Source organism: Siniperca chuatsi, linkage group LG20 (assembly GCF_020085105.1).
Source record: "Siniperca chuatsi isolate FFG_IHB_CAS linkage group LG20, ASM2008510v1, whole genome shotgun sequence".
NCBI classification, from domain to species: domain Eukaryota; kingdom Metazoa; phylum Chordata; class Actinopteri; order Centrarchiformes; family Sinipercidae; genus Siniperca; species Siniperca chuatsi.
Window position 1 is genome coordinate 13,773,912 of NC_058061.1, and position 27,399 is coordinate 13,801,310.

A 27,399-nucleotide genomic window follows, 5' to 3' on the forward strand; every position below is an offset into this window, starting at 1 on the left:
AAAACTCTTGTCCCGCCTTCCTAATCCACCTGAGTCAATGAAATTAAAGGAATGTAACCGCGGACAAATCAGAAACTCCGCCTGATTTGTCACAGGTAAACTACGTTTTCCGCTTTTTTTGCTGAATAAAATGGCCCTTTTCACTGTTCCGTCAAAGTGTCATTATGCAAAGAATTTGCGAAACGCCTTCTCAAATCTTTTTGCACTTTCCTGTTTTATACAAAAGTTTATAGGCCTACACAGGTCTCAATCCTAGACGCTGGTAAGTAATAACATGCAGTAGTCCATGTGTTTTTGATATAATTATACTTCTGTATAACTGTTTTACGTTGCATTGTGTTGATGTGTATAGCAAGGATTACTCCCATGTTATATGCTATATAGGATGTTTTATTTGACTTACATAGCCTGTGTTTCTTGTGAGTTATTTATGTTTTACACTGATTTATAAAATGTTTTTTGACATTTTATCATATCAATGGCTCGATCAGACAGAAATACCAATATAATAATGTGTTGTTACGTCTATTATTATCATCTATCTTTACCTAAATGTCTTCTTCTGCGTGAAATTGCGGAATGCAATATTTTACAGTGGCATATTTTATATTTTTTTCCTGCAAACTTGCAGATACATGTGGACGACATGTCAAAGCTTTGTCAACGTCTGAAAGATCGACTCTATGTTTTAGGTTTTAAATGAGGATCAAAAATTAGCCTCTTCAAATGTGAACATTCAGTTTAATCTAATAATGTCATTTATCTGGGTTCTGTTTTTTTAACACACTTGACTGCCAATTGCACTCAATATTTATGAGCAATTTATGGCTAAAAAGCCACCTCCAATGTAACCAAAGTTAAATCATAAAACCAGGCTGTTAGGTTATGTGTTTTACATTCTTCTTAAAAGTTATTATTGCTGATTTTACATCAGTTTTTGACATTATACCTACTATAATAGGCATTATATTAATTCCACTGCATTCTTTAGAACTTGTTTAAACCATTAACTCAGTGGAGTACTCCTTGTCCCTAGATCCTGGAGGGAAGTATGACAGCTACCAGTTTAACAGGTATATGTTGTAGGAGAAGCAACTGGGTTAAAGCACACACAAGATAAACAGCATCTTAATACACTGATTGAAAGACAAGTAGGATAAAACACCCAGGTCAAAGGTCAAACACTGTCCTAAATTGGGTAGATGTGTGTCTGTAATTGATTAAATGTTTCACTTCCCAGCGTTTTATGTTTTTGGCTGGATTGTGAATATTAGCATAACTCATTTGATTGGTTTTTAGAGTGTGCCACACATCTGGGCTGTGGTTATCCTATTTTTCTTACATGACACCAAATGTTTATTCTTTCTGTCTGTCTATAAAGCTGTCTCTCTTTTTCCTTCTCTTGTTTCCTCTCTTCCCTCCTTCCCTCCCTCCCTGCCTCCCAGCCCCAGGCAGTGTGTCTAGTTTCACAGAGCAATTGAAGGTGACAGGGACAGAGAGAGAGGGAGAGGGAGGGAGGGACAGAGGGAGGACACATCACAGTATCGCCTGGGGCTACACAACAGTAGAGGAAGAGCGAGAGATGGAGGGACAAAGAGAAAAGAGAGGAGAGACTCACGAAAGTACTCATAGGGAATTCCAGAAAAAGGTAATGGAGAAATAAAGTTATATACAAAGAGTTGAAATGTGTGTGAGTGAGTGTGTCACATATGCCTGCAGGTCAGCAGATATTCACTTTTCTTTAATCACTAACGGTGTCTTTTTGTGTGCGAGCCCTTTCCACTCTGCTCCCCTCACTCATAATATATGAACGCATTATTGGATCCAGTCAGTAAGAGCAATTATAATGCACTCCCTTTTGTTTTTATTTTAACGACTTGATGAATATTTGTCGTGGCATTGTAACCATGGTGACTGCCTCCACCGCCGCCGCCTCCCCCTTCCCTCCCCTCCCAGCCCTGTCCACCACCCCTTCCCCATCCCCCCTTCAGGGCTGAAAAAGCAAGGGATGGCGAGAGAGAGGGGGGGGAGAGGTGACAGGAATGAACTAACAAGATGCACTAAAAAAATGCATGTCCTGGAGCTACATGAATCTTTGCAGTGAAGCACGCGTTCTCTCTCTCTCTCTCTCTCTCTCTCTCTCTCTCTCTCTCTCTCTCTCTCTCTCTCTCTCTCTCTCTCTCTCACACACACACACATTATTGCACTCAGCACATAGAGATCACATAGGTTAAGCCACATTCCAACAGCTGGAACACAATAAGATGCAACCATGATTTCTAAAAGAAAAACAAAAGGGTAACCAGCTAGAAAACATGGGATGGGATGAGAAGGGTATGTGGTGGGTTAATACCATGTTTTTAGGTTTAGTTTTAAATTAACCAAGCAGTTTTGTTACTCAACTTTCACTCACTTACTTTCTTTGCCCCCCCATTTGCTCACGTACTGTACTGTACAAAAGTAACATTTTAGGGTACTTCCAATTTTTGCTACTTTATACTTACTCCACATTTATTTGACAGATATAGTTACTGGTTACTTTGCAGATTAGGATTTATGATGATCTTGTAAAATAGGAATTGTAATAGATGAAACTACCCAATCTTAGATAAAGTAGCTTAAATGAGCTCCCCCTCAGCCAGCTATACACGTTAAAATGTTGCTTGTATGTTTATGCACAAGTAATAATAATATATGTAATGGTACATAGTCATTCTGCATAATGAGCACTAATTTTGAAACTTAAAGTATATTTTGCTGTACTTTTACTTAAGTAAAATGTTGAACGCAGGACTTTTACTTAGTATTTGCATAGTGTGATATTGGTACTTTAATGAATGCTTCTTCCACCACTGTTTTTACTCCTTTTTACCTTTGAACTTGTCAAGTCCTTCCCTTTCTCCAAGGCACGTCTCGGGGGAAAGTAACAGAGAAGGGGGGGGGGCAGAGCAATGGGGGCAGCAGAGAAAGAATAGCATAGTATGAAAGAGAGAGGGAGCGACAGAGAGAAAGGGAGCGCAAAGTCTTGTCAACCGGAAATAAAACAAGCTGGCACCCTCCCCATCCCCAAGCCCCTACACCCACCCCAAAGTCACATACTTCCTCTTCACTCTCTCTATCTCTCTCCTCTGCCTCCCTGCTTCCATCTTCCATCTCTTCTTCTCTCCCTTCCGCTGCAAAGAGATATATTTAAACCCTGGTTCTACTCTGCTCTCGCTCTTTGACTCTGCCATACATACCGTCATACCTGCGTCATTACTTACGCCTCACATCAGACCTTGTGTGTCTATCGCCAAGGCGTTCTGTATGGTGCTCCTTTAACCCGCTCTGGGGCCAGACAATGCCTTTGTTTATTGTCTCATAGCTTTAAGCTCCGTGTGTTATAGCAGGAGAACAATACCTCTGTAGTCAGGGAACAATACACAGGTGTTCTGGGAAAAGCTGTTACTCAGTCTCTGTGCATTTTGTAGCTCTTATGTTAAAAATTAAACTGTCGTAACTTCACCTGCCCACCTACAGCGTCTTTACAGCACTGTAGGCCTAAAACACTGGTGCTAGGATTAAATAACTAAATAAGAAAAGAAGCAGAACTTAACATAGAGCTGAAACGATTAATCAAATAATTGACTGGATGATCGGCAGAACATTAATGGCAACTATTTTGCTAGCAGATTCATCGTTTCGATCGTTTTTCAAACAAAAATACCAAACAAATCTGAGAATGTGCTGCTTTTTCTGACATTATTGTAAATTGCATAGGCTATCTTTGGGTTTTGGACTGATCGCCAAAAAAGGCAACAAGAAATTTCAATATTTTCTGGCGTTTTGTGAAACAAACAATTAAGCAACAAAAAATTAAATAAATCAATAATGAAAACAGTTAGTTGCAGCCCAAACTCAAAGACAAATGAATGCTTTTGTAAAACAGCATCTTTAACTGACACAAGGATAACAAGGATTTTCCTTATTTTATGTGTATATTATCATGTTTAATTTTTGAAAATATTTTGGTTTTTGATGTTGCTAAATGAATTATGTTACTTATCTTTATCCAGCAAATATCTGGGGATTCAATAGGGTTTAATGTGATTTATTTAGACATCAACATTTTAATCACACTAGTATATCAAATTAGATAATATAATTCAATGAAACAAGTTATTGATAAACTGAATATTGCTCATCTTTACCTAACAAATATCTGGTTATAAAGACGTTTTACTCTGTTTTAATGATTAATGATACAGACTGTAACATGATCTTTTGTAACATGATTTTTCATCTTTATCATATTAGTGTCTCAACTAGATTGAAAAATCTATAATGTATTGTTAAGCCTAATACTATGACTTATCATTATGTAGAAATATATCCTCATTACATAAATGTTTTTTATGAAGCATAACATGTTTTTTTTAATGTTTGACATCATACTCATCATCACCGAGAAATATCTCTTATTACATACCGTACATTTGTTTTGCTATGATGTAGTAAAACTACTTCAGTGGCTTAAACAGATAAGAAAAATCAATATAACAATGTGTTGTTAAGCTTAATATTAATTTCCTCATTATCATGATAATTCCCAATAATCTTTTATTCTTGCCTAAAAATATCTATTAGCTGAATGCAGTATTTTACAATAGCAATACAATACAATGCACTAGCAGATATGTGGACATTTCAAAGCTTTATCAAAGTTTTAAAACAGCTCAGTGTTGCTAGTGTGAACACTGAGTTTAATCTAATTATGTCAGTTGTCTGGTTGCACATATGTTTGTATAAAATACTAACACACTTGACTGCTAATTATACTCAGTGTTTATGTGCAATTTATGGTTAAAATTGAATTCCATCATCTATTTATCATCTACTATCTCTCCATTATCTGTGCTTAATGCTCTACTCTCTCGGCCTCCCCCTCCTCTCGCTGGCATTAAGTTCAAACTTGACACTGATGTTGACTCACTTTGTCACCCCTCGGTGGCTCCCTCTCTCTCCCTCTCTCTCCCTCACCCTCCCACCCCCACCACCCCCTCTCTCCATCGCTTGGAGGACAAGAGTGCCCGCAGACGCATTTCTCTCCAGAGCCCCCCCTCTCCCTCTTTCACTCTCTCTCACCCTGTCTAACTCTCTCCATCTCTCTCCTACTCTCTCCTTTACACACACACACAGTATTGTCAACAAAGCTGGAGAACAAGGGACGTGGGGGGATCAGGGGAATAAAGGTCCACAGTGGAGGAAAGTAACACACAGGACCCCCGCATCATTTCACCTGGACACTTGGTAAGTTCGCAAAAATCAAGTCTTTTCAGTGCTTTTACGTGTATCGTTCTGTGCTGAGATCACCTCTTTAACGTGGACTTTGGTTGAGGCTTCGGGATCGACGACAAGTTACTTCACCGCCAACATTGTTCATAAATTTATTTCTGGAATTTAATTGAAAATCGGACAAGTAAATTGTTGTTCCGGGGCTGCTTCATCCAAATGAATGAAGTTTGACCTTTGACATCGTGCTGCTGCAGTAGTTTGTGAGATTTGGCTCAGCATTGACCTTTGCATTCCTTTCTCCATTTCCAAAAAAGGGGAAATCTCAGACTTAAACATATATTAATTTAGGCAGATAATGATGTTTATGGATTTTTTGTCATACTGAAAGTTAAACATGGTCTTGGTTAGAATGTCTTATGGTAGATCGTGTTCATGAAGCCACTGTGTGTGTGTGTGTGTGTGTGTGTGTGTGTGTGTGTGTGTGTGTGTGTGTGTGTGTGTGTGTGTGTGCCAGTTTGTGGCTACATATAAATGCAGTGTCTTTTAATGCATACGCGTGTGTGCATGCATGCTCATGCTTACCAGCAAAGATAGAGCTAAAAGCAAGTAGCATAATAAATGTCATGGCTTTCAGAGTGGGTTTTAATGTACCTTCGCTCCCCATGGTATACTAGCATACCAATGCATAACACACACACGTTACGACAGCGGCCATGTAACTAACTCCATTTCTGTCTGTCATCATGAGGCTAATTCAACACAATGCCGACCATGTGTGAACTCATGCGATATGAATCCCTCCTTCTTTTTCTCCTCTTCACCCCCACCCCTCCAGGAGGAAGGACTGGAGGATCGAAGGAGGGAGCCAAAGGTGACAGCAAACAGGGGTGGACACGCACAGGACAGGACTCCTTTATTTATCTTCATGGTGGTTTGGACACTCGTAGCATGTATGAGAAGTTAACCATGCTGAACCTGCAGAGCGGCTCAAACTGGAGTGGGCCTAACAACTGGTACCATGACCCCACTGGCGTTCAGACACAACACAGCACAGGTGAGGGGACATTTCCAACACATGTCAATGCTCAGATAAATGCAGTAGCTTGGCACTTGTGGCACCAGCTTCCTGTTAGTTCAAAGCATGACTCTTACATTTTGTCATTCTAAACTGGGACGCTCTGTGGTAGGAATTTTCTTGACGCTCCCACATCTCTTTTGTCACCTTCCTCTCTGCCAGTGTCTGAGGGCTGTCTGCTGGACACGGAGGGCAGCATGGGGGGAGAGGCAGGGGGAGGGGGAACAGGCAGAAGGGGAGGAGTCCCTGTGGAGAGGGAAGAAGGCGAGGAGTCTCAGCTGAGGCTTCAGCTCAAGAGGAAGCTGCAGAGGAACAGGACCAGCTTCACACAGGAGCAGATCGAGGCTCTGGAGAAAGGTCAGGCCATGCAAGCACGAACAGTGCTCTCTTTGCTTTTCAGCCAATCGCCGCCCTCCATGGGCACGAGTCAGACCAGAGTGTGTCATGACGCAGCTTGTTCTGCTGCTTTTTTCCCCTGCCAACACCTTTGTTATTGGATTATAGTCTTTACACCTTTTTTTACAGCCTTTTGGTAAATAGCAGGGGACATAAATATGAGAAATTACAAACATTATCAGTATTGGGCCTGATTACTGACTCAAGGTACATGAAACACTAGAAATATTTTGGTAGGACTGGATTTGTATCAATCCCTGCAAGGGAGAGCAAGTCTCATCACCCACGATCACTTCCAGATGCAAACTATCCAGAATCTTAACTCCACAAATATTCCTGATCTGCCCCAAAAAGCCTCTGGCGGCATGTACAGCAGGGTTTTGATAATGCATCATTTCTGTGGTTGTATTATGCAGCAAGATCTGGCTCTCATAGCCTGATATCCGCTGAGAGGGATCAGAAAGCCACCCTTGACTGGATATGGCTGCAGCAGGCCCTTGAGCTAAATAAGGACGCAATGTCCACTGTGCAGCCAAGTGGAAATGTATCACTGTGGTCACTTTGTGCAAATGACATTAATGAGGTACACTGACCTCAGTGCACGGCCAAGGCACAATAACAATCATGTGTTGACACAGACGCCAATTATAACCAAGCCAATTATAACAATTTGTGAGACAGGCTTAATTTACAGAGCCATCGTTGTTATCATTGTGCAATATGGATTTATTAACCATGTGTTACCAGTGTGAACTTTAGTTTTCAGTTATTTACAGTGCTGGTAATCTGTTAATATCATATGCTCAGCAATATATATTTAAAAAATCACCCATCCTGCTGCCTTTTCAGACATACTAAACCTGAAACTCCAGAGTTCAGTATGGTGACTCAGACTGTCAGTTAGAGGGTGAGGCATATTCTCGTTTCGACTTGTCAACAACAAAAATGTCAGCAGTTTGTCAACTATAAATTAACTGCCACAATGAGAAATGATACTCTGATACAGAAAGTCTCATTGATACGAACTGATTGTTGTTTAAACAACTGCTGAGTCAGGAATTGACTTACGTCAAGCCTCTGTGTCTGTTAAATGCCGTAATATACCAGATAGTAATACTGATCATTTTAATAAAATGCTTATGCTGATAAGTGAGAATTGAGAGATTAAATGATGACAAAATAAAAACCTATAAGGATTTTTCTTCAGTTTAGTTTTAGTCAGCCTAAGTGCTAAGCCTAAGGCAGGGTCTCAACTTGAAGCTTTTCATTTGAACTTTCTGCGTGTTCCATAATGATAAATAATTTATGCAAAGTGCAACAGATAAATATTTCAAATACGGTTGTAAGGATACATCTCAGCTTCCTGGATTTGTATATTCCATGGCAAAGTAATTAGTGATGCTGATCTTAAGCAGTAATTTACCTGATATGCAGGTTAATATCTGTCAAAATAATCAGATAATCAATAGGTGATTACAACATTTTCATCTGAATCTACGTAATGCCTGAATTTCCCGTTCACATAAAAAGACAGATGCACAGATGAATGCAAAATATGTTAACACCGCGCAGCAAGGGTTATCAGGCGAGCTGCTCTCCAGTAGTCCTGTCGTCCTTGATTAAGACCCACACTGTGTGTTTGACATTAGTTAATATCTTCCACAGAGTTTGAAAGGACACATTACCCAGATGTCTTTGCGAGGGAGAGATTGGCAAACAAGATTGATTTACCAGAGGCCCGGATACAGGTGAGGGAACTCTCTAAATTTTTATTTTTATGCTCAACTTGTATCAACATGCAGTAGTCTTTTTTTATATATATGCCCCTACATGATGTAGAGAACTCTTTGATTGACAGGTGTGGTTCTCAAACCGAAGAGCCAAATGGAGGAGGGAGGAGAAGCTGCGCAATCAAAGGAGGTCAGGGGGTGTGACTTCCTGTTCACAGAGCCAAGCCCCTCTGACCACTTCCTTCAACACATCTGTCTATCATCAGCAGCACGGCAGCAGTTCAGGTAAACACCAGGTTGCTACACTGCAAGACGACTTTTTACTTCGACTCATAATTACTCTCTAAATAAAATATATGTGTTCATTGGCTCATTCATATAGCACTTCAGTGATATCTAAAGCAAGAGTTTACATTTACTCTCTATGATTTATATATTTAACTTAATTTATTATATAACCAGTTTAAAATTACAAACTTCAGAGCTCCCCTACATTTGCAAGCAGGCAAACCATTAGAGTTTCTCCATTAGAGTGCATCTATATTATAACATTTCCACTGCGAGACGTTCCCATCACGTGTGTAAACATGTGTGTGTGTGTGTGTGTGTGTGTGTGTGTGTATGTGTCTCTCTCCAGGGTCCATGTTGAGTCAGGCTGAGTCGTCTCTGCCCAGCTACAGCTCTCTGTCAGTTTTCTCATCTGGAGTCCAGGTTGGACATTCATCATTCATCATTCATCAGCACCTTCCAAACTTTTTCAAAGCAGGTCATCGTCTCACAGCAGAACCTGTTTATTAACTCCTTTACGTAAAGGGTATACAACATACGAGAATAGAAATAAATATGGAAATAAATAAATACTACTGAGGATATTACTACTACTGCTATGACTACTGCTTCTAATATTAATAATAATAGCACAATGTATTATTCTTCTTATCAAAACTCTTAATATTGCTGTTGCCCAAGTCAAATTACTAACAATTATAATATTCACGATAACAAATTCCATGTCATTATTATTTAACAATAATAATAATAATAATAATAATGCAAGGTAACCTAAATGTAACACACAAAGCTGATAAGAGGCAGAAGGAAGCAAATCTGGAAATATGTGAATTATACAGTGATTTTAGGTATGAATTGAATTGTGAGATTCGTACAGCAAAATAGCCTCACCCATAACATCATAAGATTGCCAGTTGGAATTGGAAGATGTTGGTGATGGAAATGGAAATGTGACTGTGTTTGCATGGCTTTAGGCAGAGCACCCAGTACAAGAAACTGGAGATGCACAAAGACTCGGTGGGGTCAAAAGATCTTTGAAGGCCTAGCCATTGTTTGGGGATAATGATGGGGTAATGAAATCAATTTTAAAACTAGATAGTCTCCCAGTGCTCTGCACAACCTGAAGACATTTTTGACAGAAGCAGTAGTTACAAAGCTGCCTGATCAAGATACATTTATAAAACACACACCACTTATCATCCACACTGCTTTAATTGTTCCAAATTATCATAACAGCCTCAACAGCAGCATGAAAATACACACATTGTTTCTTGTTTTACATGAATGTTAAGATAAGTGCTCGACTCTCTTCTTCAATGAAACGTCATGCACAAACTTCAAAACCGATACATTAGACAAACTGAAAAGTCTGCACACCGTGACAGAAAATATTATTTAACATCTGTGCATTAAATAATATTTATTAATATGTTGCTTGTTTTAGTAATCCTTTATGCTTTATTTGAATACCCATTAGCTTCCAGGGGTCCACACTCAATAGTAATAATAAAAAACGACAATTTAAAATTATACAGTATCAATGGAAGAAGAAAAGGTAGAACAAGACAAACATAAAGATTAGAAAATAGAAAGTCAAACGATAAATAAAGCATATGTAGCTGCTGCTGCTCCTGCTCCTGCTGTGCTTTACTCCTTCCATACTCCCAACACTACTCCAGCACCTCCATGTGGTTGAACTGAAACCATGCTACCTTTACAGTACATGGTGTAGTTCATAGCATTGGCTATATGCAACTTTAAAAATAAGTTTTCTTAGATAAAATAAAGTCATTTTTTGTTGTTTCAATATAAATCTAACCCAAATCCTTCTTCTCCCTCACTCCTCCACCCTTATGTCTTATGTCTCAGTCTATTCCTCCCCAGTCGGCCTCCTCCTACTCCTGCATGTTACCTCCATCCCCTTCTGCCCCGCGCAGCTTTGACTCATCGGCGTACTCCTCCCCTCATCTGCAGACTCCGCCCTCGGCCAACTCCAACACCGGTGAGTGTTTCTGAGGTAGATATGAGTTCAGTTTAACAGGGGCGGAGACACTTAATTTATGTCTGTCTGTTGTCGCTGACTGCTTGCTGAGATGCACGTTAAATTAAACTCCACAGTCTTACTAACTGTCTGTTTCTTCTCCATCTCTTCCATTCAGGGCTCATATCGCCCGGCGTTTCAGTGCCGGTCCAGGTTCCAGGAACCGAGCAGCAGGGCATGAGTCATAACCTGGGTCAGTACTGGGCCAGATTACAGTGAACAACAGACAATCGCCACCAAACCGGCAACACAAAAGAAGAAGGGGTAAAAAAGGGCATGTAACAAAAAAGTGTCAAGAAAACTATATGGGGACACACAGGTTTTAAGGAAGCACAGGACTGAGCTATAGAGGGGCCTCAATGAGTTGCAGACCCCGAAATGCATTAAATGTTTACAAATTCAGCCAAGAGCAGCTTTGGTTGCACTTGACAGTACTCTGGTTATACTGGTATTTGCTTAGTACTATCAGGTTGCACTAGGGCTGAGGTCTGAGGGTTACTGTCTGTGGAGATGCAACAAGTTTTTATCACCTGATAGCTGAGAATTAGCGTTCGACCCTTCAAAAGTTAGGGTTAGAGTTAGGGTTATTTTATTGTGTGGAACATTTTGGCTTTTACTTGAAAGTTTCATGATCTCCCCCCCCCAAAAAAAAAAACAGGGAAAAAGAAAATGAAAATGTACTCTTTATTACACAGAGCTGTAATACATAAGCGGACTTTTGAGCTTAAATTATTTTAAGCAGAAGATTGCTTTGAGGTTTGAATTATAAACTGTTAAGGAGTTGACCTGACGTTACTGCAAGCTCTCAGCCCATAAACTTAAATGTCTCCCAAGTTAAAAAAATAAAAATAAAACAGCTTTATGAACTGCAGCCTGCAGCTTGAAGTTTTCAAATATCAAAAGTAGAAACAACTTTTGCTCATACATGCTGAGCAAATGTCAGGGTTATAATTATAATTCTACCATACAGAAATGCTTCGATAAGTGATTCAGTGGTACTAAGTAAATGCCAGCAGATGTCTGAATTGTGAAGTGTAACCTCAGTTTTTGTTACTTGAGCAGCTCAATGATATTGTGATATAGCGAGCTTGTTCCCTAAGCATAAGCTGTGTGAGGCTACTGTGAAGATTTTAGACTTGCTTATGGCAATCACTTTTACTAAAACAAAAAAACGTACCATAAAAAAGTAAATCCTACCTACCCTGCCAGCAACATTACACTAAGACTGATACTGCATATTTTTGTACAGACATCTGTGTATGATGAAGATTACTGTGGAATATTGTCAAATATTATTGGAGGGAAGAATGTAACACGTTGTGGACTCAACTCATCTTCAAAGCACAAACGTAATTTGTTAAAATACATTATTAGGGATGCAGCATATCAATATTGATATTGTCTGATACTAAGCTAAAATATTACATATTTACAGGTATCACAGATTTTTGCCAAAAACTATAATATAGCAGTTTTCTTTTTGTTTTATATATATATAATTTCTGTATCAGATCCATCAAAAAACAAAAGCAATTCCATAACAGTATTAGCAGTGATACACACTTGGATTGGCAGGGAATCTTTTGTCACAATCACAAATGAAGTATATCCATCAGCCAGTGACAATCAAGCATCATTACACAGCAAACAAAAAAGAGGCTGTCTTCAAACCAAATGCAAATCAAATGCAAACACTTGCTTGCGAGACAATCAAAGCTGGAGGTAGAGGAGATTTTTTTAAAAATGGAGAAACTGTGAAATTATTGCAACACTGTCCATACAAGAAATGACATTATCAACTGTGCATGACCAAAATAAGCCGCTATAGACAATCAGCTACTTGCAGAAAATAATCGAATATTGTACAAAAGCGTTACTGTATCTTGCAGGGTTTTAACCTCTGCTCACTTTCCTCTGACTATTGGTTTTGTTGATGCATCTCAGTTTAAATTCATATGAAATGTCTTTCAACTCTTATTTATTTGTCTTTTCACTCGTTCACATAAGTCCTCTGTGTTGTTTCTGTTGTTGTTGTTTGTTGTGTGTTGTGTTAGTACTGTATAGCTACCAAGAGTCAACCCTTTTGTGAAGGCCTTGGATCCCTTTAATGAAAATAAAACTGTGTGAAATGAATATAAATTTGAAGGTCTTTATTTCGGATTTTATATTACATTTTCCTTACCACTCGTGTGGTTCAAGATAAAAAAAAAATAGGTTGATAATTTAACATGACAGTATGACTTGATGTTTAAAATTATTTAAATAAGATCTTTAGGCAAATTCATTATGATGTGAAAAATCTTGTTTGGTATCAATTACATTCTTTTTAAACTAAAGATAATCATCATCATCATTATCATGGTGACTGTGGCAGTAGTAACATTAATCAACACAATCATTCTGATGATATCAACAATGGATCACATGTCTACTTGTATATAAAAGGGGTCGCTCATAGTGATGAACCCACAAAGGATTATCACCCAACTTTACTGTTCACTGTTTACTCTTTCTCGCTGCTCTCATCAGCATAGTTTACAGCCGCAGGGAGCTGTTTTTAGTGAGTAAGCTCTAAAAACCCACTGTACAATACCTGCCCAGCACTAAACGATAGACTGACAAAGTTAGCGACTACTGCAGCGGGTGAACATAGTGAAGCATTTAGCAGTTAATGAGTCAGATATTTCCTTCAGGAGTTGATGAAGACCAAAACACAGTTAAAGGAGAATGAATATTGGATTTGCTTTAATCAAGTGGGCAGAAACATGACTCCAAATGAATGCTAATGTTGATCTCTATCTACTGGATGTGTAAATGGGCAAGAGTTTGCTAACAAGTTCACCATATCAACTTAAATGGTGAGGATATGTCAATGTTGTGTTTACAGCTTGTTTCTGCTGCCCCCAAGTGGCCAAAACAGTTATTGCAGGTGTAAGATATTTTATTTGTTTAAGATAAAGATGAAGAAAAAATGTCGGTCAATATGATGTAGGCCTACTATGGTACTCTTTTGGACTTGGAAATGCTTGGCACATTGTTAAAACCAACCAAACGAACTGCAAACCCGATAAGTATGCAAAATATAATGTGTGTGTAGTGTAAACTCTCAGTTTACCAGAGTTAAGGGTTACAATCAAAGTTTGTTAAACCTGCTTTCTGGAGCAGGCCCCAGCTGCATCTGAGGGTCAGTGTGGAGGAGTGAGACTAACACTTAAAACAATATCCACATGCCTTCAAAGAGACAACAGCATGAATGGGTGCCTGTCATAATCACCACTACTAAAAGCTGAGCAGCTAAAAGACTTTCATGTTTTCCACTGGTGCAGCAACATGAAGAGGACATGACGGAAACTGGCCAACCATTAGCAGGGCAGCATTATGTGCTAATGGAATGACTGACTTGGGCCCATGGAGGATGGACAGAAATTAAAGACGAGGGAAAGATAATATCAGTGATGCTTTGCAGAGAGAATGAACACGCAGACCCACTGACTCTAAGATGAGATGTGAGATTCCGGTGCACTCCAGTTTAACGCAGTGTCACCAGTTTCTCTCAAGTGCATTATAAGTACTTTATGTTGAATAATACTGGCAAAACAGTTCTTGTTGAAAATAACTACCTTTAACTCTTCATTTTTAAAATCAATTTGACTGATATTGTTGTAGATTCACCCCCCCATGATTATATGGAAGTCCAGGAAGGCCAATTAAAATCAATTTATCTAATCAAATTTAAATTTGTGTGTAATTAATATTGTTCATTAATATTGAACATAAATAATCATTATAGCATAACAGTGCTAACAATGATTATGTAATGAACATGAACATGAAATGGACTTCCAATTTGCAAACAATATGCAACCTTAACTTGAAAATTTAATTGCAAACTGGACTTGTGTCTGGATTTAAGGTCATTTCTAATGAATATGACATTAAGAAAATGTCATTTTTCATGTTATTTTGAAATCAAACCCTCTGGGCTGCATATAACATTCAATTGACTGAAACACACCAATGGGAGAACATATGTTACTGCTCTGGTTTTTCACCAGGGTTGCCATGTCTGTTTGGTATAAGCAAATTTGAATATAATTTCATTTTAATATTGTCACACCTGAGCTTCTGTAGATAACACAATGAAAACATGTACATTGTACTTAAGAGCAATACATTACGACAAACTTCAATATTAAAAAAACACAGATGACGTTGACAATAACATAAAATATCTATACTATGTCATTTAGGAGGGCACAAAAAACCAAATGCAATGCAAACATTTTCTCAGACAGAGTAATTATGAGCCAAAGAAAATCAAAATCAGTGATGATAAACATGATTTTGTAGAAGAATAACCATTTCTTATTCCAGGAAACCTCATTTCAATTTCTTTAGAGCCCTTTTTAAAGGGCTTTACATTCAAAATGTCTGCAAGATTACAGTACTGAGTGTTGCTGAGTGCTTTTAATGTTGACAACCCAACAACTTGTTGAACCAGAGGTGAGCAAGCCATCAATCTGAAGGAGGCCTTCAGACGGCTGACATTTTTGATGAATTGTGACCGAAATATGTACTAAGCAGGACAAAAAATAAACTCAAACATTTCCAACATTCCTTGGTACTTATTGGCTGACATATACGTTGATATCAATATATCTGCAATAAATTAATACCAGCTGATATGAAAACATGGCTGCAAGGCTGGATCACCAACTGGGCGAGGGGTCCAAAAGCCCCAGGTTCACTGTGTGTCAGTTACTCTTTGGTAATTTGATATCTTGCAAATTTGTTTGTGAATTTGCAACACTAAAAGACATCAACTGGGTCCTGCATTATTAGTAATCTTGTGGCCCTGTCTTGCAGAGGGGCCCTGTGTCATAATCTGGTTCTAAATGAATCCAGCCATGCTCTGAAGATTTATCGGTCTAGCTCAACCCAGCATGGCACTTGCCTCGTCTTTTAGCTCTTTAATTCATCAGAAAGATCCATCCAATACACAGTTTGACAACTTACCCTCTGGAACAGGGCTGACCAAATCTACATCTGGACCAAAATCCATTTATTTATCATTCATTTATTAACAACTGATTCATATACAAATGCAGACTTCATGGATCATTGTAAGAAGCATTTATTAATGACTTTATAATAGCAGCTAGCTGATTAGAAATGTGTTCCCGTTAAGGGCTTGTAACTTATATAACTATATAATGTATTAACAATTAATGAAGCCATTAGTTACAGCCTTTAAACACTTTATAGAGGGTGGCATATTAGAAAGTGGAACCAAATTAAGTTTTAATTTAATTTAGAGATTGAAGAATATCGCAATGAGCAGATGGAGAAGAAACTGATTGTTGCTGTGATAAGTGTTTAATACTGTCTTTTAGCGTCATTTCACCTTCTCACCTGAAGCAACGCGCAGCTCTGAAGATCAGAAATCTGTGATGCGCGCATTACGGACGCATAGAGAAAGAACACAACCAACGATTCGCTGCACTGTCAGCGAGGAAGTGCTGAGACAAAGAGAGTCGACTGATCGACAAGCCCAGCCTAGTCCCCAGAGAGACTGAGGCTTTGGAGGAGAAACAACGGTGAGCTTTGTTTCACTTCTCTTGGCTTTAAGATGGTTTGGAGGAAGCTGCTGCAGTTAGGAACGAGAAATGTCTCTGTTTCCTCCAACTAATACGTATTCTGATAATATTGGGGCTTTTTTTTTGCAGTGGCCGGAATGGAGTTGGGTCTCCTGCTATGGATGGTTTTGACCTTAATGGGAAGCACATCAGCAGTGCCAGACCAGTACAGTAGAGCTGTGGTGAGTAATACAGAGAAAACATTTCATTTTATTAAAACTCTTAAATGTGTGTGTGTGTGGCTGCCCTGTAGCTGTCCTTCGATTATTGATTAATTATGTTATGTGTGATTGAGTGTTGTATTTACTTGGCATCATAATTGTCTAATTTTCTATGGGAAAAAATACAATTTAGTTAAAGAAATCATAGGCTTGTGTTTGCTCAGTCTAATTCTTAGGTGCGATGATAGGCTAGTGGAGGATATGTATCACTTTGTTGATTATATTTTGACTTATGTGCCAATGAAGCATTTTAAGTCCCAGTCATTTCAATTTAAAAACAAATAGTTATACAGTGATGGCGACTTCTCCAAACCATCAGCAGGTTTTGAGAAAAATTACTACATATGTTCTTATACTGTAGTTGTTTTTTTAACTACTGGGTACCTATTCCATTATAACAGGGTATGTATGACCTACTGAGCAATAATCTGGACGTTTGGGAGGAATTTAGAGAGAATTTATACTGTAGTTATTATTTAACTACTGGATACTCCTTATCTTTAAGCAGCTTCACATGTATGAGCTCATTGTGTTGTGTATGAGAAAAAAAAGTCTCACTTCTGTTACTATAAGAATCATCATGTTTAGTCTGCATCCTGTATGAAGCTGCTGGTGTCTGGGGCTCCACATGCATGAAAATCTGACCGAGGTCAACAGTCTTCTAGGTGAAATAATACAGCTTGTTTGTACCTAAAAAATAAGGTGAGCTGACTATTTCAAAATCTGTCAGAAATAATTTTTTTAAATTAAATAAAACAACAGAATTTGCTGAAAAAATAGCAAGAATTATCTGTTTTTGTTTGAAATAAAATATAAGGAGCGAGTAGAAAATTAAACAACTTGAGGTAGACATTTTTTGCAGTGTGAAACCCACCAACTAGTGAGCCAACACCTTTTCCTTTCAACTGCAACTGCAGCAGAAGGGTGGAGGCAATGCAGGAAGAAGGGCAGGTTTCAAAATCACTTTTAAGAAACAGATTTTGTTTGTTTTGACTTTTGCTTTACAGGAAAAATACCACACAGATGTATCAGCTTATTTCACCTGCAGTCCATTCTCTGTCCAGTTATTCTGAATAGAGCTTGCCTGTATGCAATTGTCAGTTGTACACTGCTTTTACATCAAGCAATTCACTCAGACAGGATCATATAATACTAATGAGGGGAAAAAAGGCTGACACACTGTATTGTGAGGAACATGCTGGGCCTTAACAGTGGTGTGAAAAAGTGTTTGCCCCCTTCTTGATTTCTTATTTTTTTTGCATGTTTGTCACACTTAAATGTTTCAGATCATCAAACAAATTTAAATATTAGTCAAAGATAACACAAGTAAACACAAAATGCAGTTTTTAAATGAAGGTTGTTATTATTAAGGGAAATCAAAATTCAAACCTACATGGCCGTGTGTAAAATAGTGATTGCCCCACCTGTTAAAACATAACTTAACTGTGGTTTATCACACCTGAGTTCAATTTCTCTAGCCACACCCAGGCCTTGATTACTGCCACACCTGTTCTCAATCAAGAAATCACTTAAATAGGACCTGCCTGACAAAGTGAAGTAGACCAAAAGATCTTCAAAAGCTAGACATCATGCCGAGATCCAAAGAAATTCAGGACAGTAAATGAGATCTATCAGACTGGAAAAGGTTATAAAGCCATTTCTAAAGCTTTGGCACTCCAGCGAACCACAGTGAGAGCAATTATCCACAAATGGCGAAAACATGGAACAGTGGTGAACTAGTGATGTGTCATGCGCAAAAGATGCGGCTCTGAGAGCCGATGCTTTGTAGTGAATCAGAAGAGCCGGCTCGCATTGAGTGAGAGCCGGCTCCCAGTTTTTTTCCTTTCGCTGCTTACCTCAGTGCTCAGCCTGAGCTCTGCTCAAGGCAGAACTTTGTTTTGATTGGTCAGTAATGGCATCGAGGCCAATCAGATGTGAGGATATGGGATCATACCATTATGTAAAAACAGAGAGGGGGGTGCTGAGAAATGGAGTGGCGCTCCACTCAGTGTCGTTAACTTGCAGTGGAGTCCACTGCAAGTTAGGGTTAGGGTTACAGAATAAATGCACAAAATTAGGCAATTATAAGGATTCTCATAAAAACACTGCACATGAAAGGGTTTTCAACACACAAACCATTAATTTTTGCAAAGTTATGGTAAAATAAAGGCCTACAAAAAATCCTAAATTAAGAGTCGTTCAGGAGTCGAAAGAGCCGGCTCTTCTTTGGGAGCTGAGCCAAAAGAGCCGGCTCTCTGAAAAGAGCCGAACTTCCCATCACTATGGTGAACCTTCCCAGTAGTGGCTGGCCAACCAAAATTACCCCAAGAGCGCAGCGGCGACTCATCCAAGAGGTCACAAAAGACCCCACAACAACATCCAAAGAACTGCAGGCCTCACTTGCCTCAGTTAAAGTCAGTGTTCATGACTCCACCATAAGAAAGAGACTGGGCAATAATGGCCTGCATGGCAGAGTTCCAAGACGAAAACCACTGCTGAGCAAAAAAAACATTAAGGCTCGTCTCATTTTTGCCGAAAACATCTTGATGATCCCCAAGACTTTTGGGAAAATACTCTGTAGACTGACGAGACAAAAGTTGAACTTTTTGGAAGGTGTGTGTCCCATTACATCTGGTGTAAAAGTAACACCGCATTTCATAAAAAGAACATCATACCAACAGTAAAATATGGTGGTGGTAGTGTGATGGTCTGGGGCTGTTTTGCTGCTTCAGGACCTGAAAGACTTGCTGTGATAAATGGAACCACCACCTCTGAATGGCTGAAGAAGAACAAAATGAAGACTTTGGAGTGGCCTAGTCAAAGTCCTGAGCTGAATCCTATTGAGATGCTGTGGCATGATTTTAAAAAGGCAGTTCATGCTCAAAAAACCTCCAATGTGGCTGAATTACAACAATTCTGCAAAGATGAGTGGGCCAAAATTCCTCCACAGCGCTGTAAAAGACTCAATGCAAGTTATCGCAAACGCTTGATTGCAGTTGCTGCTGCTAAGGGTGGCACAACCAGTTATTAGGTTTAGGGGGCAATCACTTTTTCACACAGGGCCATGTAGGTTTGGATTTTGTTTTCCCTTAATAATAACATTCTTCATTTAAAAACTGCATTTTGTGTTTACTTGTGTTATCTTTGACTAATATTTAAATTTGTTTGATGATCTGAAACATTTAAGTGTGACAAACATGCAAAAAAAAAAGAAATCAGGAAGGGGGCAAACACTTTTGCACACCACTGTATAGTAACAAATGGAGCAGTGCATTAAATAGCCTCCATGACATCAGCATTTGCCGTAATCTTTACATTGATTTATATCACAAGAGATGGATTTCAGAGATATTGTTGGTTCTCTGGGGTTAGGAGCTTGATAATGGTGCATTAACTAAGAAGTAATTTACCATCAAAGGAAACAAATGTGGTTTTTTTATTCTTGCCCATCATCCTGTGCTGTCATAATCATTTTTGGGAAGTCGCAGATTACGAAATTTCCTCTGGTTTCATTGTTTTCTGTCCAGGATTGGTTGAGCAGATATGGCTACCTCCCTCCTCCTGACCCGCGCACAAGTAAACTGCAGACCAAAGAGGGGATTGAGAAAGCCATTCGTGTCATGCAGAGATTTGGCGGGGTCCAGGAAACCGGATTGCTCGGTAACATCTTCTCAACTTCATCTATCAGGACAATATATAATGTGTTTATTAGATTTCACATGCCCAGGGTCTCAAACTTCCTGTAATCTGCTCTTTAGTTTCATCATACAACATGTGATCAACTTCTCTTCCAGACAGTGAAACACTCAAACTCATGTCCACACCACGATGCTCCCTCCCTGATATTGATGGGAGTGAGGACATGCTGAGAAAGAGGAGGAGGAGGAGGAAGAAAAGATATGCCCTGTCAGGCCTTAAGTGGCATAAGACAGACCTCACATGGAGGTGTGTTTCCTGTCATGTTACAGTGTCTCTTTCCAGTATGAATCATACAGCTTTATATATCATAAGTTAGGTTTTGGGGAAGTGTACTGATTTTTGTTTTTATCCAGAGTCACACAAGCTTATCGATAGCATTTTGCCTTTTTTGTGTCCCTGCGTACACTTTGAAGATTGGATCAAAAACTGGAAATCTTTGTGTTAGTCCAACAATCTTTCTAAACAAATATTTACACAAGCAGATACAAACTGTTTGGAGCTATTGCTTCCAGCGCTGTGGCTGTGAGCATGTTCTAGCTGTATGTCGACTGTACATTTTATATCTCATTTTAAATTTCTTTGTTAATAGTTAAATTAGCACCTTGCAATATATCAGGATCCATCTTTGGAGAAATTAATAAGATGAATGTTTGATCTCATGCACTGTATGGACACATTTAAATGGGATTTAAAAGAGTAAAATCAACTAAGGCTGGCATTATTCTTTATTTTGCTTGTGTTTAAAAAGTGCCATTAGAGGACCAAATGTGTCAGTCCATCTCTCATTACTCTCCTACTTCCCTAACTTGTCTGTGGCACTAAGCCCCAAGCCACTTAGTTCCTACTGAAGATGTAAAACTTCACAAAAATATACTTTAATTTTTAGGAAAGGCTCAGTGCATTTTTGGGGACAATTTTCAGCTGTAGATTAATACACATTTGGTCCTCTAGTGAGATAGTTTCATTGTAATGAAAGGAACATGTTAAGCAGGAAAAATAGCAACATTCTCGAAAACCAACAAATCCCTTTAAGTTGTAGAAATTTTAATTCATTAACAGACTCATCTTGATGAACTTTGAAACATGTGGTATGTATTAAAATGACAATAAACAAAACACAAAACGGGTAACAAAGGGTAAAACAAAACAAAAATCTTACAGACAATGCATAGTGAACAGGATTGTTAAAACAACAACAGTGTACAACTTTGATGTAATACAAAATCTATTCTTATCTGCAGTGTCCACAGTTACCCATCGCCCTCCCTCTCCCCCGGTCTGCCTGACAATTTGGTGAACAGCATCCTGACTCACGCCTTCAAAGCCTGGAGCGACGTGGCCCCCTTGAGTTTCCATCAGCTTCCGAGTGACAGCAGGGGGGCGGCAGCTGAAGGGGACATCAGAGTGTCTTTTTCACGCTTGTATCACGACGACGGGTACCCTTTTGACGGGCAGGGTGGCACCCTGGCCCACGCCTTCTACCCTGGAATGCAGGAAGTGGCGGGTGACACACACTTTGATGATCATGAGATCTGGAGCTATGGAGGTATTTACTGACTGAAATCACTATGGATGAATATATGTCTGTACTCAAGATGTGTCTGTCTACTGGCACACAAAATATAATGACAAGTGATCTATTGTACTCAAAAAAGTAAACAGAGTCCTTCGACCGTCTGCTTATTCAGTGACATCAAACCCAATTTATGTTCTTTTATGTGATCCAGTAACATTTTTGCTTCACACTTCCTCAGGTGGCAGCATCAATACAGACTTGTTCACGGTTGCTGTGCACGAGTTTGGCCACGCGCTGGGCCTGTCCCATTCCTCCTCTGATCCGTCCATCATGAGGCCGTACTACCAGGGTCCTGTGGGAGACATTCCCAACTTCCGGCTGGCCCTGGACGACAGGCTGGCCATCCAGCAGCTTTATGGTCAGTAACCAGTTGGACTAACTACATTCTAGATCAGAGTAAATCTCAAACTGATGTCTGTGATATTCATTGCATCCCACTCACAGTATGTGTTGAAATGTGGTGTGGTTAATTTCCGTTTATGTGTTTGTCTGATCTTCATCTTAGTTAAAAGATGAAACTTGAGGAAACAGTTGGGGTAAACTCCTGCGTTGGGCTTAGAATGGCTTACTGTATATATTCGCAGTTGTTCAGAACGTTGTATTCCTCCAACTGCTTTATTTTATTGTTTTATTTGAAATAATGGAAGTTCTGACTTTACCATAAGAACAGCCATTCTCCCTTAATAACACTTAATAAATATGGTCTATTCTTAGGTACCTAAACACAAAACCACAAGTGTTAAAATAACTCTAAATTAAGACCACATGTTGAAGTGTCCTTGGGCAAGATACTGAACCCTAAATTGCTTCTGAAGGCTGTGCCATTGGTGTCTGAGTGTGTGTGAATGATTAGTTTCTGTCTGATCAGCAGTTAGCACCTTGCATGGTAGCCTCTGCCATCAGTGTATGAATGTGACAATGTTTGAGTTGTTGGAAGACAAGACAAGTATAGAATATACTATTTAATGTGTGTAAAAGTGCACTCAGGGGACACAGACAGGATGTCAAGAGTTTCCTTCCGTGTCAAACTCCCCTGGCTACTGAGAACAATGTGGGTTGCTTACACAATTTTTCTAATGCTGTCATCATCTTTCAACATTGTCTGCTGTCACCATTCTGTTGTAGGTGTGAAGGATGGCAGGCCACCAGGTGGTGATGATCCTGACCTCCCACGCCTGCCCAGTCCACCTCCTGCAAGACCAACACAGCTGTGAGTAGAGCAAGAGGAAACAATGAAAACTACTGTACATCCATCCAGACAATAAGCACTTTGCATTTACAAGCTATGAATATCCTATCCATGCACTCTGTTTACTCACGGGCAAATGAAGGATGATGAGTAATTTAAGACCAGTGGATGAAGATAAAAGCCTTCTCATCGATCCTCACTGTGACGACAGTGTTTGGTCCTGTTGCACCCTCTAGTGAATTTTCATCAAACTACATCCTCTAAAATATCATTTGAGTTTTGACTAAACTTTTTCTGTCCCAGTTCTGACCCCTCATTTGATGACCGCTGTCAGGGAGGCTTTGACGCAGTGGCAAATATCAGGGGAGAGGTCTTCTTTTTTAAAGGTAAGACAAAGCCATCAGAGATGCACAAAAAATAAATTTCACAAAATAAAAATGTACTTCAAAATCTCCAAAATCATGTTAGTTGTCTGCATTGTTCATATAACAAAAATATATTCAGAATTGGCTTTTACTTAAGTTGTATACATAGACTTGGTGATGCCCTTTATCACATGTTGGTCATGTCGATGTCTGTTTACTGTTTTTTCTTGAAAAGGTGCATACTTCTGGAGAATTAAGCAAGACGGGTCTTTGGTGTCCCTCAATCCGGCTCAGATAAAAAACTTCTGGATCGGCCTCCCACCAGGAACGAACAAGATCGACGCTGTGTATGAGAGGAAAAGCGACAACAAAATCATCTTTTTTATTGGTGAGAAACTAAATCCTGTGGTTATGTATGGTTTTGGTCAATCTAATTTTGGTAATAGGAAATTTGAGTCACAGTAGAAGGTGTGAATATGGTTGATTTTTCTCACGTCTTGATGTGAGTCTATTTCTGCTTGAGGTTTCTGCCTCTTAAAAGGAAGTTTTTCTTGCCAGTGACGCTAAAGTGCTTGCTCTTGGTAGGAAGTGTTGGGTCTCTGTAAATAATATTATAAAGACTATAAAGAATAAACCTGCTCTATAGGAAAAGTGCAATGAGATAACTTCTGTTATGAATTGGTGCTGTATAAATAAAATTTAATGGAATATTTTGAAAGTGGTGAAATGTTAACATGGTCCCTGTAGAACAATTATTAAACTAATAATCTCAACAGCAGTTGTTAGAAATAAAAATGTTTAACTAAAATACAGTAACTACTAGAGACAGGTTATATTTAACAAATAGTGATTGTAGCCTAAAAAACATACTTATGGCTTTTATGGTTTATATCCTGTACAGTGTCTTTATGGAATAGGACTATTTCATCTCTCTGCCTTTAAGGACACTAGCACAGACACCAAAGTTGCCACTATGCTGTCATAACTTATATTGGTTTAAGTCATCTGACTTGATTCTGTCATACAGCAACACACACATATATATACACAAATAAACACAGAATTAACCAAGAAAAGACGATAAACCAAAAAACACAGATTCAAGTGGCCATTCTGGATTCCCTAACAGCTGTCTGATAAAGAGTGAGGTGTTTTCCGGTGTTTCCAGTTTTATTTACTGTATTTACGTTTCTGTGGCACACTTGGAGTGAGCAATGTGGTTGACATGCCAAAAATGCTAATCATTGGCTCTGGCTGCAGTGCAATACCAACCACCCTTGACAGAAGGGTGATTCCTCCCAGTAGTCAGCTTAGGACAGGAAATAAAGCTATGTATGTAGCCAGAGGCTTTATGTGTGTTATTTTGCTTGTTCTCATACTGCCAAATCATCAATAATTACCTTTTTTTCAAATTAAGCTGCCTCATTAACAAAACTAATAAACAAAACAAAAATATTTATCCACAAGAAACCAGTATTCCACAATCACATTGAACCAGTGAACCATCAACTGTTCATGATTATTTGTAAGCATTACAAACTTCTTTTTGACTCTAATTTGCACAAACAAATTGTAAAGTGTTCTTTCTCACACCTTCTGGCGTTTCTCCAGGATCTCAGTACTGGGTCTTCAAGGACACGGTGGCCATGAGCGGTTACCCTCGGCCCCTCTCTGAATGGGGAATGCGGACAAAGAGTGGGGTGCTGGTGGACAAGGTGGAGGCAGCCTTCGTCTGGGCCCACAACGGCAAGACCTACCTGTTCAGCGGTGGGGAGTTTTGGAGGTTTGACGAGAGCCGTGAGGGCGAACAGGTGACCAGGCAGCGAGAAGAGGGCTACCCACGAAATACCAACCTCTGGGCAGGAGTGCCCTCACACATAGATGACATCATCAGCTGGGTAGAAGGTAACATTGTGTTCAGAGGCATAAATATGTGATGAGTTTCTGATAGCAGTGCTAGATAAAAAAAACAAAACCATAGAGAAGGTTATTTTAAGGTGGTGACATTTTTTTTTTAGTACAATATTTTGCACTGAAATGTTGTGGAGCTGAAAATGGAAATATTCAAGTAAGTTACTGACTACCACTGCTTTTGTGTAACATCTCTATTCTAGTTGCTATTTAATAGGCTGATGTTTTATTCATTGTGATTAAAAAAACAAAGACCTGAGAGATACACTGCTGCTGCTCTTTAGGAGATGCCTACTTCTTCAAGGACAACCTTTACTGGGTGCTGAAGAATGGAGGACTGCACCAAGATGTCGTCACTCCTAAATCCATCGCTGTAGACTGGCTCAGATGTCCAGCTCTGCCTGCAAGCCCCACTGCAGCCAATCCTCGAAACCCAAAGGAGTGCAAGTGTGACTTAAGCGGATCATCTTCATTTCTAAGAAGCAGCTGGCTCATCCTGATCTCTGTTATATTGGTAATTAATGAGTTTATTAGAAAATAGACACCTGAGTTTGGAAAGTTTTTTTTAATGCGTGTTCAAAACGAAGTGGCTGCAGGCTGTTTTTGTACTTCCCTTAATCCACTTGAGGATAATAAAGGCTCTTCACATCATCACGCACAGTACATTACAACCCACAAACTGGAATCAGATTACATACTAGTTATATAATAAGCATATGTTAAATATCCGCCTTATACTTTAACATAAGGCCTACATGTATCATGTTACTGTAAATACTTTGCCTTATCAGAACATATTGCTGACCTGTGAAAATTGTAGATTTTGTAGGATTTCCATCCCTCCTTTTTCTAGAGTGAGTCTTGGATTACATGGAGCCTGTAGAGGAGAATGCATGGAAATTCAGTAAATCCAGCTACTCTCTTATAATGAGGTCTTACACAACCAACTTATGCTTGGACAGTAAACAGGCAACACAAACATACTTAAGTGCAATAGTCAATTTCTTTATCAGAGCTCTTTTGTGGGTGTGCATACATACTTTCCTCTACACGCTTGGAAGCAGAGGGTGATGCTGTACTCAAATGGTTACCCATTAAATGGTTAGCCACTAAATCCTACACACTGAACCTTTAAAGAAACAAGAAAAAGAGCAAAACTGTGCTAAATGACTAAACAGAAGTAGCCGGTGTGACATTTATACACATTCAAGCTTCATTTTTTCACATTTTAGTTCTTTTACAATGATGTTAATTACTATCATGCAACAAAAAACAATTGTATCTTTTTATCTGATTATTCAACTTTGCTGACGTCTGTCACTGTGGTGCTTTTGAGGTGGAGCTAAGCTCTGCAGATGTAATGCAGTAAATCATTTTATGATTAAAGTTATTAGGTTGTAATGTGTTTCTCAGGTTAGGCCGCACTTACAGTAATTAAGGTATGGTATGTATGTTATACTGTAGCTGCAGGTCTGTATGCAAGAAATCAACAAATGGGACAATTTCTAAGTGACTGTTATATCATCATTAAAATGTTCTTAATATCAGTTTCCTTTTTGTGTTGTATCTTTGTCTCTGGCTACAACTGAGAAACCTCTTAAAACTTATCTCATGGTCCACATTCATGATACACATGACATGATACATATTTACAATAGAGTACATGCTAGTCATTCTCCAGTGACAGTCTCTTATGAGTCATCCACTGATTGGTATCTTTATTAGAAATACCATGACACACAATACCTCTAGTTAACCATTGAATCGTCTGTTCAAAGCACATTCAAGTTATTCAAGGAAGTTTTAAGTTTGCTCAGGAGTATTTTTTCTGATCCTTGAGTAGGAAATGTTTAGGTAAGCTGTAAGTGGAACTGATTCAGTTTGATAATGAGGAACAATTGCATCCTCACAGACATCAGTTACAAGTGAGCAAAGTAACTTGGAACTAAAGGGTGATCTTTGAAATAAAGTACACCCACTTTGATAAGAATAGCT

General features: G+C 39.0%; 2 protein-coding genes across 5 annotated transcripts; both read left to right on the forward strand.

The window, feature by feature from the left end:
• The first annotated feature begins 150 nt into the window (after positions 1-150).
• pax10 (paired box 10) lies at positions 151-12,940 on the forward strand. Of its 4 annotated transcripts, XM_044177605.1 has the most exons (11): positions 151-262; positions 1,037-1,073; positions 1,446-1,648; positions 5,179-5,289; positions 6,110-6,328; positions 6,512-6,706; positions 8,411-8,493; positions 8,604-8,760; positions 9,113-9,186; positions 10,636-10,768; positions 10,926-12,940. In XM_044177605.1, exons 5-11 carry the CDS (start codon positions 6,223-6,225, stop codon positions 11,024-11,026), a joined length of 849 nt encoding a protein of 282 aa, XP_044033540.1. In that variant the 5' UTR covers positions 151-262; positions 1,037-1,073; positions 1,446-1,648; positions 5,179-5,289; positions 6,110-6,222; the 3' UTR covers positions 11,027-12,940. The 4 variants fall into 4 exon arrangements, with proteins under 4 accessions (XP_044033540.1, XP_044033541.1, XP_044033543.1 ...); XM_044177606.1 differs by lacking the exon at positions 1,446-1,648 and having other exon boundaries at positions 153-262; XM_044177608.1 differs by lacking the exons at positions 1,037-1,073; positions 1,446-1,648 and having other exon boundaries at positions 239-262.
• Positions 12,941-16,273: 3,333 nt separating this feature from the next.
• mmp25b (matrix metallopeptidase 25b) lies at positions 16,274-26,951 on the forward strand. The gene is made up of 11 exons (XM_044178763.1): positions 16,274-16,404; positions 16,534-16,625; positions 20,192-20,324; positions 20,459-20,609; positions 21,605-21,909; positions 22,118-22,297; positions 23,065-23,149; positions 23,432-23,514; positions 23,729-23,881; positions 25,105-25,398; positions 25,689-26,951. The coding sequence occupies exons 2-11, from the start codon at positions 16,542-16,544 to the stop codon at positions 25,943-25,945; spliced, it is 1,725 nt and encodes a 574-aa protein (XP_044034698.1). The 5' UTR covers positions 16,274-16,404; positions 16,534-16,541; the 3' UTR covers positions 25,946-26,951.
• Positions 26,952-27,399: the final 448 nt, after the last annotated feature.